We start from the raw sequence: 16,129 nt of genomic DNA, 5'->3' as shown, positions 1-16,129 counted from the left end.
AAAAAGGTAGAAAATAAGAAGTAAAGGAAGTTTATGAGGCTAGGTGACATTATGTATATTTATTTAACATGTTGAATGTTGTAATTTATTTGCTTGTAAGCTTACTAAGCCTAGTGCTTACTCTCTTTATTTTCTTTTTCTTATAGTTTTATCAAGCCACTCGGGATCGAAGGAAACGCCGAGACCGATCACACTATCGAAGAAACCACATTGGTGCGTTAAACGCTTCGCTTTTGTGTATGGCATGTATAGGAACTTGGTTTCTTTTAATATGATATGATCAATGAATGATGTGTAAATACTTTCTAGTGATTAACTAATAGAATGGCTGATGATATACATGTTTAATAGTATGTATGATTAAGTAGTAACTATCACATGAAAACTATGAAAAATGTGAAAGTAACTTAAAAACAGATTCAAGTATCAGAAATAACGTGAATTTGAAAAATCACAAGAAATTGTAGAGACATGGGTTGATGGTGAATAATATATGAAATTAAAGCTCATTGTGTCTATTTTCATATGGAATAATCAAAACAGGTAAAGGTTTTGTATTTTATAAGATATCTGGGTTTTAGTGAAATAGGGCCAGAGCAATTTCTGGATCCCCTGTTCCAACTTTAGAAATTCACCATAAATTTTACAAAAATAATTAGGTGGTGTACTTTATATGTTTAGAATCCTTAATGAATCTAGTTTAATGGAAACAAACGGTATAGTCATATGAATTTTTTACAGAGAGAAAAGTGGTTCGTAGTAAGTAGAGGCCAGTGTAGTCAAATTCTGAAACAGGGATAACTTTAACTAATAAACTGTACTAATTGGCTAAGTGAAAAATTCTAAAAAAAAATTAATAGATAGATATATGAGTCTAGTTTCAGGAAAAATTTACGGATCTTAATTTCGAGTTTTGAAACTCGAGAAATGAATTTTTAAGCAACCATGACGCAGAAAATAGTTTATTCCGAAAATTAAAATAAGTGATTTAGAGTTGTTTAAAAGGTAAGATAAGTTTAGTAGCACCTCAAGCTTGACTCCGGTGACGGTTTCAGGCGTGGGGGCGTTACAGTTATGTTGTACGTAAATAAATGTTTGTCTTAAAAATGATATTTCTGAGCATCATATCTAATCCCAGGATAACAAGAACAAATAAACTTGCCTAATGAGGTTCACAGCGATGATATGGCGAACCACACAATTATTAGGTGTTAGTTTGACTGCAACTTGAGGTGTTAGTTTCTCGTTCTTTTATCTTGTTGGGGCTATAAAACGGGGAATAGTTTCTCGTTCTTTTATCTTGTTGGGGCTATAAAACGGGGAATAGTCCGCTTCCATTTTTATGGATTTGTATAAACAAAGGGAGAGAGTGGGAGAGAGTGTGAGAAATTAGAAGTATGGGGAAGAGTTCATGCTGCTCCAAAGAAGGACTTAGAAAAGGAGCTTGGACTGATTGGGAAGATAAAATACTTGCATCATATATTAATGTTCATGGGGAAGGCAAATGGAGAAACCTCCCCAAGAGAGCTGGTATATATATATATATATATAAGACCCCAAAGTGAAATTATTGTAATTAAGCTTTTTACTTCATGGCTTCTGATGGTTTACCCCAAAAAATGCAGGTTTGAAAAGATGTTGCAGAAGTTGCAGACTTAGATGGGTGAATTATCTTAGACCAGACATCAAAAGAGGCAACATCTCCCATGATGAAGAAGAACTCATTATCAGACTCCATAATCTTCTTGGGAACAGGTTTCTAATCTCTCTCTCCTTCATTATTTTTTCATCCCGACTCCGACTTTTAATAAACCCAAGATCTGTTTAATGGGTATAAAGCTTTTTACCACTCGTTATTTGATGGTTGGTAGATGGTCTTTAATAGCCGGAAGGCTACCGGGGCGAACAGACAATGAAATCAAGAACTATTGGAATACTACTTTGAGCAAGAGAACCAAAGCTCAAGCATCCATTAAATATCCTCGTCCAAGTAATTTTACACATAAAACGATACCAATCGAGTCTAGATTGAATAAATTATCGAAAAAATCAGCTATTCAGACTAAAGCCACTGGGTGTAGCAGCAAGGTCATGGTCCCAACACAGCCACCTACAAGTCAAGATATTGATGAGCTTCGAGATGGTAAACTTCACTCAACAAATAATAGTCAAGAAATGGGTGGTGATATTGCAACAGTTGAAGCTCATAATGGAACTCAAGTGCTTGATTCGTTGAACAGTGATGGCGGCTCCAATTTGTTGAGCTTTGAAATCAATGGACTGCGGAAAGCAAGCGATGGAAAATTCGAGGAGAACCATATGCAGCTGCTACCCTTTGATAAGGCAATGTTTGAGGATTGGACCACGTACCCTTACCTTAATGACACTGCCGCCACAGGTTGGGACTCTTTGGCCTTTTTGATTGACACTAACGACTGGCCATGATGGTGAAATAAGAAATTCTGCAGTTTCCAAAAATATGGCGAATTTATTATTCATTGGCTATATCTTAAATGAATTGTATGCTGCTTTGCTTGTTACGAGCTATAATTGTATAATAAACTCATCAACAAGTCGTATCGCTAGACTTTATCATTGCGTACAATTTTGTCCTTTAGATAAGAAATATTAAATTTGAATCTGGCTTAACTCGATCTGTTTGTATTATTTTTATATAAAAAATTTTAAAATATAATACATTAAATACATTAAAAACATTAAAATAAATGCTCCACAACAAATTGAAAATACATTAAAAAAGTTTTTACTTTTAACTAATAATAATACTGATTGCATCTTAGCAAGCAAATACCTTTAAAATAGAAGTAAAATTAACAATAAAAAAAAAGTTATACAATATCCAAACAATAATAAAAAATAGTAGCAATATAATAGTAAAATAGTAACAAAACAACAACATACCAACAACAAAACAACAACAAACAACAATAGGAAAAATTTGTCAAATTCGACTTGGGCCGCAGGCCCAACCCATTTAGAAAATGTAACATCACGAAATTTGGGGTTAGATTTCTTGAAGTTTGTGGTTAAGGTCAGTGAGTGGGTTGAACATTTGAGTTTAATTTCGCGTTTTAATGTCAGAATAGACCTACTAGTTTGGTGGTTAATTGTGTGTTAGTGTATCTCTAGGTCTCGTGTTTGAATCCCTATGAGTGTTTTTTATATTTATTTGTTTTTATGTCATTTTATTTTACTTTAAAAAGAGGAAGGTATTTTCAAAGAGAAAAATAAAGTTTACATTCATCATCTTTTATTTTTTTCTTCCTCATCGTTCCTTATTCTATTATTACTGAATTCCAATTTCGTTTCTTTCTTGTTTCTTCCGTTTTATGCACGTTACGTGTTGTCTGTCAAGGAGATTGTCCTTGTACGTTTCGTTTTATCAGAGGTGCTGCTTGATATCGCGTTCTAAGGTGTATTCTGAAACGGTTTAACTTCGGTACCGAATTGCAGTGGAATTCGATAATGTCTTTTGTGTTTATGAAATTGGTTATTTGAAGTATCATATTGTTTTTTAATTTCACGAAATTCTATATGTTTTGGCATAATTCTAGGTTGCCAAGGGTTGGGGATCGTTTCGACATCAAAAGCATGAATTTGTTGCTGTTTCGGCATGGTTTCGTGACCACACGGGTGGCCACATGGGCGTTTGCTCCACATGGGTGGCTCACACAGCCGTGTGAAATTGGGAATTAGGGTTTTTTGGGCGAATTTTGGTGCCACACGGATTGGCCACAAGGGCTTGTGTTCCACATAGGCGTGTGAGATCTCCAGATGGTCGTGTCTCCTCTGCTCTTTATTGTTGGCATTTTTGGACAGTGAGTTACATGGGCTGCTCACACAGGCGTGTGTGGCCTCCATAATGGCTTGTAGACCCCCACACGACCGGGGCACACGACCATGTGGCCCTATTTTGTAGAATTTTTGTTTTGAGTCATAAATTGTTTGTTTTATGTTTCTGTGCAATTCGGCCCTTATTCAAGCCTCGGTAAGTGTGTTTGAGACTCGATTTAGTTTGGTTTGTGTATATATGTAAGGTTATGGGCTTTAATTTTATTTCTCGTTTATGTGATGAATAAATATGAGCTTATTATTGTTGTCGTAACTGATTATTAGAATACAAGTGTAATTAAATCTGAATTTGTTCAACTGGAACTGTTAATGTTCGTTTCTATATAATGTCTGCGTAACGTGTGCATTGTTGCATAGTATGAAAATTTTGGGATCTGGTTATGAAGAGAAGGAAGACAGACTTAGCAGTTTTAACTGCGATACTTTTGTATAGCGGTTTACTGCACTATCCTATATGTATATCAGCTCAGCTGTATACAGTTACTCAAGTTGCATAGTTCCACGTTGTGGTGTGTTAAGTGGATGAGCCTATTATGGTTCTATGTGGTATGCATGGTGGACGGGCCTACCATAGCCCTTATGTGGTGTGCTGGGTGGACGAAGTGGTGTTTGGTTGGTGGGGTGAGATTTTGACTTGTGCATCTGTTCGCATTTGAATATACGTCTGTTTGTCAGAACATTTTGTCTGTTTGTATGAACTTCTAGTTATTGAAATATGGTTAATGTCATGTGATATGTTCTAATTATTGTGTATGACTGAATCATCGTTTCTGTGGTTCGATAATGTATTTGACATGCCGATTGAGATTTCCGTAAATGATATTTTTATGCACATGCTTGTCTGAAGTATTTATTGTGTCACTCCGTCTGTTGTCGTCTGTTCATGTTTCGGACTCATACTGAGCTCGCATAGCTCATCTCTATAGTGTCTTTCCTTTCAGGTACTTTCAGTGTTTTAGAGCTGGACTCTGTGTACCGAAGGTCTCAAAAAGATATGGCTTGATTCGGTTTAAGTAAAATCTCATAAGTTTTATTCGGTTAATTTTAAGTCGGTTTGTAAAATAATTATATAAACTGTGGTACAAGTTTTTATGTTGGACTTTCGTAAGGTGTTATTTGGACTGAACTTTAGAACCTGTGAATTTTATTTTCGAATGTTTAACGTCGGTTTACTATTTTTTCAAACACAACGAACAAAAAGGTTTTCTTGGTTTGAATTAAAGTTTTTGTTTCCGATCACTTCGGTGATCAATGTAACCTCCGAGATTCGGTCTAAGACTTCTAGGCCGGATTTTAGGGCGTTTCAGAAAATGAATTTTATTTTTTTGTCTAAATCTATTTTTCGAGCCTAAATTTTTACTTAAACTCTCAAACTTTTCGAATAAACCTTTAGACTTAAACAAGTGATCCAACCCATCATCAAGAGTAAATATGATTAATGTTGACCTTGATGCTTTTAATATTGTTCATCCTTTTGATCTTTGAAAGTTTTTGTTTTTAATTCTAAGCCCACATTTATTTAAGTTGATGGATAGAGACTTATTAAAACATTATGAAGTTTAATCAATTTATTGTCTAACTCTCCTGAAATTAATCACTTTTAGTAACCTAACATCTTGCTAATAGTTTGCAGGTAACATATATAAAAAATTCTTTATAATTTAGGTAATTGAGTAATTCTTACACCAAATTAATTAAGAGTTATAATGAATGGAGGAAAATAATTTGTATTTGAAAAATGGTATTCTCAAAGCATCATTGATGTCCTTTTCTGACAACCAAGCGTAATTGGTTCTTCAGAAGTACCATCGTTAACAATTGTAAAAGTTATGAAGTCTAATTTTAATTCTAGATAAGTGTTGTTGAAGTATCTGCTGATCTCCCATGGACAACCTATCCAGATTACTCATTCTCCATCATAAAAGGAAATATACAATTATCAAACAATAATCATGGTCGAAATTAAGTTTTAATTTTTATATTTGAATAATTTATATCTTTATAATTTTAAATGATTAAACTAAATTTTATTATTTTTAAGGAATTAAAATATAATTTTATATTTACTAATTTAAAATTTTAAAATTTTAAATAATCTAAATAAAAATTTTCTATTTTAAAACACATGGTCATCCCTGTCAGCCTAACTACGCTGCTGACAATAACATTAAATATTTTTGTATTTTCTAGTTTTGACAACTAAGCCGTTAAAGGTAAATAGAAAAAGCATCGCCAAAAATATTTAATTTCTATTTTCCTTGGTCATCGTTTGCTTGGACAGGAAATCTGTTTACTGGGAAATACAGCCAAAAAATCTGTTTGGTTTATATGAAGGAGAGGGAGTGAGTATTTTCATTTAGAAAGGAAAATTATTTTCAATATAAGGTTAAAGGTTTATAATATTTTTAAAATATATTAATCAAGTCATGAAAAAGATTCAACAAAACATAAAAAAAATAAATTTAATATTCTTTTGATGTTAAGTAATATGTGGAGTAATTCTCGATATAACAATAAAAGCAAGACGTGTAGGTGAATCGACTTGTCAAGTTCCCATTAAAATAGAATTCGCACAAGGAAAAGTACTTGCCATTTGTAGGTTATTGGGGGAATCTCAAAAACGTCCAGATCAAAATATAGCTTTCAAATTAATAGATGTTGTCAAAGGAGATAGCGATGCCATCCGTAAGAAGAAAAAAATAAAAAAAAAACATAAACAAATAGAACTTTTGCACATTTTTGTTAGGAAAATTATTTTCAATATAATGTTAAAAGATTTATAATGTTTTAAAAATAAATTAATCAAGTCTTGAAAAAGATTCAACAGAAGACAAAAATTAAATTTAGTATTCATTTTACGTCAAGTAATACATGGAGTAATTCTCTATATGACAGTAAAAGCAAGACATATAGGTAGATCGATTCATCAAATTCCCATTGAAATAGAATCCATGCACTTACCATTTATTGACTATTAGAAGTAATGTCCGAATCAAAATTTAGCTTTCAAATTAAGTTTCAAATCAACGAATGCTGTGAAAAGGAGTAGCAATACCATACGTAAAAAGAAAAAATCTAATAGAATGACGTAGACAAATAAAACTTTTGCACATCTTCATTAGGAAAATTTATTTTCAATAATTTTAAAATAGATTCTATGCCAAAGCAAGTTCAAGCTTATAAAAGAAAACCATACAATCAACTTTCTCGGCTGTCATCACGAGGATAGCCATCATTGGCAATGATTTTTCTTGTTAAGGTTTCCTTAAATCTTATAATTGTTTTCATATTACCACTTATGTTAAAAAAAGTTGCTTTTACGTTGAGCCTCTTCTTTTTTATTTAAATTGTTTTTAAATTTGATAATTATTCATCTATTAGATATTAAACTTTTTTATGGAGATATATTCGAGATCAACTTAAATAAAAAAATTTAAATCTTAAAATAAAGAAAACTAACGAGTTCAAATATTAATTTAAAAAAATCAAGACTAATATGAAAATAATTATTAAGTTCAAAAATTATTTTAAAAGAAAATAAGAGTTCAATCCACATAATCACGAGAATAAACCATATAGCGAAAGGTTGTTTGAAGTGGTAATGGGATGGAGTGGTATCACTCCGTTTTATTCAAAGATATAATAATTAGCCCTCCAACTTTATAAGAAAAAGAAGTCATTTTAACCATTCAATTAATTTTTACCTATTTTAGCCTTTAAACTTGTATTATTTTTAAATTATTTTAAAATGGATGAAAAAATTAATGGTTGTTAACTTTACTGACGCGACAGTCCACGTGTCTATTGCATTACTAAATAATTTTTTTATATTTTTATATTTTTAATAATTTTTATTTTTGATATTTTTAAATTTAAAAAAAATCAAATCCCAACATATAAAAAAAACTACCAAGTTCAAATATTAAATTAGAAAAATATTCAAGCCTAATATAAAAATAATTACTAAATTTAAAGATTAATTTAAAAGAAAAAAAAGTTTTGTCCACGTAATCATGAGGATAGACGATATTGCAAAGGTTTTTAGAAATGGCAACATGATAGAGTGGCATCACCCCATTTTATTCAAAAGACATAATAATTGACCGTTGAACTTTACAAAAAAAATAATTTTAACCCTTCGATTAATTTTCATCTCTTTTAATTTTTGAACTTATATTCTTCGTTAAATCACTTTAAAATAGATGGAAAAATTAATGTCTGTTAACTTTACTGATGCGGTAGTCCACGTGTCTATCATGCTAGCAAATACTATTTTTTAAGAAAACTAATAAAATATTCTTTTATATTTTTAATAATTTTATTTTTTACATTTTTACATTTTTAAAATTTAATTAATTACTGTCGTGACATCTACACAAGAATCCACATGTATATCACATCGGTGACATTAATTTTTCCATCTATTTTTAGATGATTTGATAAACATCGTAAGTTTAAGGACTAAAAGAAATAAAAATTAACTGAAAGACTAAAATAACCTTTTTATAAAATTAAATGACCAAATAAATTATTGTCCCTTTATCTCGATGAAAATCTAACTCTAACTTCATCCACTTTGAATATTACATTTTTACATTATATTAATATTTAAAATTTAAATAAAATGCTTGCAATAAAATTTTATAAACTTTAAGAATATCTAATTAAAATATATAAAATGGTTAAAATATTTTCTAAAAAACTCTTAACTAAAATATATAAAAATAATTACTAAATTTTAAATATATATTTTGATAAAATGTCAGGACAAACAATGTAGCTTTAATCTTAAAAATTTCGAATAATAGATTAGTCCTAACTTAGTTGGTATCAGATATTGTTGCCTATGCAGGAAGACGTGAGTTCAAGTGCGTTGAAGTGCATTTATCCTTTTATTTAAGGGTTGAGGAGGAATTATAGGTACTTCTAAACATTTGTATTCCAAAAAAAAAAAGAGAAAAGAATATCTATATTAAAAGGTGTCTTTTGGTTGGGCAATCCTTGGATCTTGGAAGTTCTCAGAGGTTTAATAATTGGTTAAATTCTATTATTAGTCTCTGTGCTTGGAAAAAGTTATTTTTAGTTCCTATACTTTTTAAATTTTAAAATTTCAGTCCTCACCAAATAATATTTGTTAAATTCATTAAGTAAAGTTCTACTATCCAAAATCGGATACGCCAAATATATTATCATATGTATAATGTTAAGTCAACTTATTAGTTTCACATATTACTCACTAAAAATCCAGTCAATGAATTAACGACTGTTATATGCATTAAAACTGAAATTTCATAATTCAATAAGTATAGAGACTTGAATGACCCAATTAGAGAAAATTGACTAAATCTATAATTGTATGAATAGTATAGATTTACCAGAATTTTTTGACTATTTTACTAAAGAAGACTTATTTCCAACATTATTTACCAGAATGGGCCAAAAAACACAAGACGCTTCCACGTAGGCGCGTTTTAAGGGGAAATTGTAGAAAAAAGCTCCCTCGATGAAGCGCTTTTTCCATGTTAGCAAAAACACACTGACGTGGGTGTGCTTTTGCTGATATGGCAAAAGCGCTTCCTCAAGGGAGCTTTTTTCTGCAATTTTCCCTTAAAACGCGCCTATGTGGAAGCATTTTGTATTTTTTGGCCCATTCCAGTAAATAATATTTTAAGTGGCCAATTTCTGTAAATAATGTTGGAAATGGGCCTTTTTAGTAAAATACTCTAATTTTTTGGTCAGGACTAAAATTTAAAATTTTGAGAAGTATTGAGACTAGAATTGACCAATTCAAAAGTACAAAGATTAAATTTGAAAATTATAGGGACTAAATCAATAACTTTCAGAAACTACATGAAGTAATAGCCAAATTTAACCTTAATAATTTCTAAGGAAGCAAACCTTGTTTTAAAACATGTCGCCCACCCTCCATGACCCGACAAAATTACCTGCAATAGTGGTCCACCCACAAAAACGAAACCTTTTGCAACTTTCAAGTTCCAACGATGGAGTGTTAAGTAAATTGGGAAGTTATATTAATAGGCTAAATTTGATAAATTATTTTTATATAAATGCTTAATTTTTTTTTTCAAATTAATCCTTAAATTTAGTAATTGTTTTTATAATGAGGATTAAATATTTTTTTTCAAATTAATCTCTAAATTTAGCAACTTTTTTTATATTAGGACTTGAACATTTTTTTTTGTCTAAATTAATCTATGATATTTCATTGAAAACCTTAAAGTTCAACCCCAATACGAGAATTGCCAAGTTCTAGAATTAACTTGGACTAAAACAAAATACATGCCTCGATGTAGGAACAATTGTCTAATTTAGACTTTAATGTAAAAATAATTACTAAGTTCAACAATGAACTTGGATTAAAAAAATTGAGGCTCAAGATTTTAATGGATAGGAGAACAATTACAATGGTTGCTATAGAATATATACGAGTAAGCAACAATTAAAAAATTAAAGACATCCTATAATTAATTTTAAAAATGCACATTTAAAATAAATCTAAACAAACAAAACATCAATTTGTTTAGATTTATTTTATATATGGTTATTAAAATATTATAAAATGTATTTTAAATTATAAATATTATATGAAAATAAAAAATAATTATGAAATTGTCAGTGCAAAATGAATCTTAAAAAATTTATCCACGTGCGTTTAAATCTGGACATAAATTTATATAAATTTATTTTGAATGTGATTTTTAAAAATAATAAAATATTTTTAAAATTATAAAATATTAAAAACTCCACAACTATTGACAGGCAGAGGGCTTTCTTTGTCGTTGACTAGTTGTTACTAATATAAATTCTGCTTTGATAATTTATGTGTAAATGTAAACTTAAGTTGTTACCAAATTTATTTACTTCCTGGGTTTTTTAATTATTTATGGGGAATCATATTTGATCAAAAGATAGCAATACTTCACCTAACAAAATAGCAATACTTCGCCTAACAAAATGAAGTATGTGATATTTAAAATGAAACTGGATAAATAGATGTCTAGATTCAGATAAATGTGTATTCCTTTCTTTAGGTTCATTATGTGCATACATTTTTTAATTTTTATTGATCTAATATGCTACGTCGGCATATTTCTACATGACAAGTAACATGCATAACTTCTCATGTTTTTTTGTCAATTATGTCTACTGCTGTTAATAATCAATACGATCGATTCTATTTAATGGAGAGAATCTATTAGTTTTGTTTTCATCACTAAGGGTTCAATTGGGTAACTATATAAATAAATGGTAATTTGTGACAAATTTCTAACTTTCTTTTAGTATCAAATAATAAATATTTAAATTACCAATAATATACAGAAGTATTATAACAATATATGTTTTCAATTTCCAAATATTATAAATGGGGCTCCATATTAAAATTATAACCTAAGTAAAATAATTAAAATACTCATACACTTATTTAATTATATTATTAAAGCATAAGGTAAGACTACATCCATTTCGAAAAACTAAAATGAATTATGCTCAATTTACATAAAATATTATAAAAGTTTTTAAATTATTAATATTAAATTTGATTGATAACTTAAAAATAATGTAAGACTGCATACAATTTTTCAGGAAAATATGAGTATTTTCTTTAAATATAGAACAAATATCGAATGAGTAAAAAATAAATTTCTTGTGATGCTACTTGATACATTGGCGACACCAGTAGAATTTGTTTTTTAAAAAACACGTGTCTAATTAAAAAAAAAGTTGTAAAAGAAAAAATAAGGTAAGAGTTGTTGGATAGGCTATCGCAACCGTTAGCTAACATCGACCTGATGCCTTGCTATCGACGGGACCAATTAGTCATGATAGCCTAGTCGACACTCTCTATTTTTTTTCCCTTTTCCTCTTACCCATATATATTACATCTGGTCCCCTCCCCCGCCCCTAAAAGAACGGTTGAAGTAAGAGGAGAGAAAAAATAATTGTTTGTGTTGGAGTTTTGGGGGAATTTTTTTTTTGTTTGTATTGTGTGTTGGAGTTTTGAGAAGAATTTATTATTCATCTTCAATATTAAATATGTAAAATAAATTAAAACAAAAAATATATTAATTGCTATTAAAATAATTCATACCATTTTAAAACAATAATTTTTTTATCTAACAATATAACTTAAATCTCATACTAGAAATTAATTATCAATATTTAGTCACATAACTAGAAATAAAATAAAATTACATAAAAATAATTACAAACTAATTTTATCAACTTGATTTTTAAAATGAAAAATTAATATTCTTGATCTTCAATCTTGATTTCTAATAGCTATAGGGATCCAAATTTAAGACTTTTGTCACTATTTCAAACTTAAGATTTCTACCCTTCAACTTTAACAACTCAATTTTTTTCTCTCTTGTTTTGTTTCGGAATTGATAAACAACAATATATATATTTTTTTGAAGGGGGGGGCGGAGAGGTTGGGAAGGGGGTATAAATATAAATTTTGGTGCCGCCACACTATCAGGTGTTACCCTCCGATGTCACTAATCAGCCACTTTTTTTTTTAAGTTCCCAATTGGTTCCGCGAATGTGTCAGGCAGCAACACTTTAAAAATAATAATTTTTACTCGTATGGTATTTGTTATGTATTTAAAAAAATACGACTATTTTTTTGGTGTTGCTTGGCAAAGTGGCGTCAACACTTAAAAAAAAAAATTCCCACTTGAAATGATTGTCAAATGATTAGGTGTTCTGTAAGGTAGTACCGCTTGACACATTGGTGGCATCCAATTCCATTGTAGAAAATGTTCCATTCTCGTAATTAATCTACAACCTACCCCATTTTTTTAATTAATTTTTATTATATTATCTAGGTAAAAAATTCTTGGGACCTAAAAAAAAATCATAGTTTGATGACTACTAATGAAGTTTACCCTAAAATTTAAAGAGGAGTATTTAGGTAATTATCTTGAGCAAGGCACTACTGTTTAATCTAAACTCCCTCCTACCAAAACTAGAAATTTTTAATTAGTGACACCTATATCTGGTTTAAATGTTCAATTTAATTCTTAAATTTTTTCTCAAGTATTTAAATTTGACTTTAGTGTTTAGTCTTGTAATCTAATATTTCTCAAACTAACACTTGAAATTTAATTAATACAACAAATTTTCTTTTGTTCTAATTAAATACCTATCACACCTGAAATTCGTTTTTCAAAAAATAAAAATGAAAAAAACCACCCATATATATTGGAAACAGATTGAATCCCAGGTGGCTGGAGATATTTGGCCAGCCCTAAATAAACTACCCCATGTGTTCACACATGCAAGAGAAATCTTTTATCATTTTGCGCTCACATCGGTGAATGTCAACTGATCAGTCCTTTGGACACTATTGTTGATAGGCATGCATACCAAACAGGTATTTGGCACCATATTCCCCTTTTCCCTCACTCTTTTTATTTATTTCTAAATAAAAGTTTGGTGTCTTCTAGTTTCTAGATACTCCATCCAGTGTCTTCTAAATAGAAAATGTCAGTCCTTTTCTGTGGTCGGTAATTTACTGACTGTAAATGATTAAATCCATCAAATCCTGAGTTGATTAGTCTATCAGTTCAGATGATTTGATCGCCCAATTTAATTTAATTTACAAAAATTTTAATTCAAAGTTAATACGATATTTTCTGTCCGCTAATATGGGATCTTAGATTTATAATTTTATTGTGTAATTTTAAGCATTAATATTGAATCACATATAATCAATAGTTTTAAAAATGAAATTAAATATGGATGTGGTTTCATTAGGTTTATTGATAGCATATAGAATTACATTGCGTTATTGCATTAAACATAAACGTTTTTCAATATCCATTAATCAGATGATAATACATTATAAAATATTATAAAATTGATTTAATTTTTAATAATGCATCCTCAACAAATTCATCGATAATATAAAATTACACACTAAAATTTAAAAACTACGATAAAAATAAAAAACACAAATTCTGAAAATAGTAAAATAACAAAAATTCTTTTGTTTTCTAAAAGGTAACTTCGATTTTTAAAAAAATAATAATAAGACCCACCCCAAAGCATGATAACATGCTTTTGTCACATAACGAAAACTTGCCAAAGTGGTCCAAAAGCAAAAAGACACAAAACAAAACAGAGACGGCCAACGCATTTGCCTTTCCCTTTCTTAAGCTTGCTGAAATAGAGTGTATTATCGAATATTTTTTACTAAAAGTTAGATTATATTTTATTTTATTTATTTAAAAATAGGTAAATTAGTTTTTATACGTTAAATTAAAAAGTAAATTAATTTTTTTATTAAAAATTTCATCTATTTCTCTGTTAAAAACCCGTTCATATACTTCAAAATGAGTTATACGTGGCACAAAACATTTAACTATTTAGTTATTCTGTTAATCACGCCAGTTTTTAAAAATAAAAATTGATGAAATTTTTAATAAAAAAGACCAATTTTCCTTTTGATCTAATATATAATAAATAATTTATCAAAATTTTAAATAAAAAACACAAAAATATCATAAATTTCCTGCCTTTGTAATCTCCAACCAACTATCTGTTTTAGTTGGGTCACTCCGGCAATACGGTTAGGTAAGTATATGGGGTGCATAAAAGTGGGAAAGATCCAAGGAATGTTCTTCGAAATTAGGTTAATATATTAAATTAGTCCTTCAACTTTGTCCCTTTATTTAGAATAACCCTTGTGTATTTAAAAAAAAAAAAAAAACTCAAATAAGCCCTTAAACATTTATTTGAACTTTTTTTTTTTTAATCTATCAATAGTAGTCTAGGTTGATTCGTATTGGCCTAAACTAAATTTTGAAATTTGATTCGAATGTTTGTAGTTCATCAAATATTAAAATATAAAATCCTAAAATTTTAAAATCATAGTTTATTAATAAAGAAAATATTAATCCTTTCCTTTCCTTTATTGTATTACTTTTCCCTCACTTCTCCTCATTTCAAATCTAGTGTAAGAACTCAAAATTTCAAAGTCTTAAATAAAATTGGATTTACGTCAATTGAAACTATAAATTCCATACATAATAGAAAGATATAAAATAGATCTATTTTTTTTAGATAGTGAATGGACGAACCCCATTCTATTCACTAGTACAAATCGTTAATATTAAAAAAGTAAATTTTTTTCTCATAAAACCAAATCCTTATTAGTAAAAAAATATGTTTTTTTTTTGTTAACAAGATATAAAAGTATTAATTACGAGCTAATAGTAGAATCAGAGTTGGATAGCAGAGAGCATCAGTCCATTTGTATCTTACCATCAACCGGAGGAGGGGCTACATGAAAAACTCTTGTGCCAATTGGAAAACCTTTCATCAAATCAGCTAAAGTTTCCGCAATAGAGTTCACCTCTCTAGGAATTTGCTTAAAGAGCACTCTCCACTCATGACTGCATAGTTCTGGAATTCGCAGAATCAAATCTCTATTAGAATGTCCTCTACCATCACCATGAACACTTTTAATAGCTAGAGCACAATCAGACTCAGTAATAATATTTACCCATTTAGCTTCCCAAGCTAACTGGAGTCCATCATAAATAGCCTAGAGCTCAGTTTGTAATACACTACATCTCCCAATGTTTCTTTCTATTCCCCACATCCATCCTTCATACTCATTACGCGTCACTGTTGCCGATCAAGCAAGACCCAATTTCGGGTTTCGAGCACCATATGTATTCAGTTTAAAGAAACCAGTGGACGGTGGAATCCATCTTTGATTCCTAGTTCGATTAATATTGCTTTCCCCTAATTTGACCCGCCACTGCTTAATAGAACTCACACACCAAAGAACTCGCACACCAACAAGAGGAGAGGATCACACTACTTATGTTGAAGGGAGAATCTTGGAACACACAAATTCCTCTATTTCCATATCTTCCAACAAACAATCCCAAAAAGAGATGGCCAACCTACATCCTGAAAAACAACATCAAATACATTTTAGTAAAAAATATGTTTTAGTATATGTATTTGTATACACTCGTCCATTAACTAAATTAAATTAGCTTTCCAATAATTTTGAAATTTCCCTATCATTTGCATTTGTATTTATAAAAATTTAAAAGCTTTTTCCAATATAAATTTTCTATTTTTATCTATTACAAACATGCTACTTATTTATTTAAATATTAACTTCTCCTACATGTTTCAATCACATTAATTGAAAATTCAAATAATATCCTTTCTTTTTGTCATCTTTTAATATATCTTTGTCTAAAGATGAAAA

The 16,129-nt window shown here is 29.5% G+C and overlaps 1 protein-coding gene across 1 annotated transcript; it reads left to right on the top strand.

Moving 5' to 3' along the window:
- The first annotated feature begins 1,136 nt into the window (after positions 1 to 1,136).
- On the top strand, positions 1,137 to 2,605 carry LOC108483878 (transcription factor MYB123-like). The gene is made up of 3 exons (XM_017787433.2): positions 1,137 to 1,530; positions 1,626 to 1,755; positions 1,872 to 2,605. The coding sequence occupies exons 1-3, from the start codon at positions 1,398 to 1,400 to the stop codon at positions 2,443 to 2,445; spliced, it is 837 nt and encodes a 278-aa protein (XP_017642922.1). The 5' UTR covers positions 1,137 to 1,397; the 3' UTR covers positions 2,446 to 2,605.
- The last annotated feature ends 13,524 nt before the right edge of the window (positions 2,606 to 16,129 follow it).

The sequence above is a fragment of the Gossypium arboreum genome, chromosome 7, assembly GCF_025698485.1.
Source record: "Gossypium arboreum isolate Shixiya-1 chromosome 7, ASM2569848v2, whole genome shotgun sequence".
Lineage (NCBI taxonomy): Eukaryota > Viridiplantae > Streptophyta > Magnoliopsida > Malvales > Malvaceae > Gossypium > Gossypium arboreum.
The sequence above is the reverse complement of the archived record's forward strand: the minus strand, read 5'-3'. Positions and strand labels throughout refer to the sequence as shown.

Excerpts from the sequence above, each read along its gene's own strand:
- LOC108483878 (XM_017787433.2), top strand. The coding sequence starts at position 1,398 with ATGGGGAAGAGTTCATGCTGCTCCAAAGAAGGACTTAGAAAAGGAGCT. Across the intron at positions 1,531-1,625 it reads AAACCTCCCCAAGAGAGCTG|GTTTGAAAAGATGTTGCAGA; the intron begins GTATATATATAT and ends CAAAAAATGCAG. Across the intron at positions 1,756-1,871 it reads CATAATCTTCTTGGGAACAG|ATGGTCTTTAATAGCCGGAA; the intron begins GTTTCTAATCTC and ends GATGGTTGGTAG.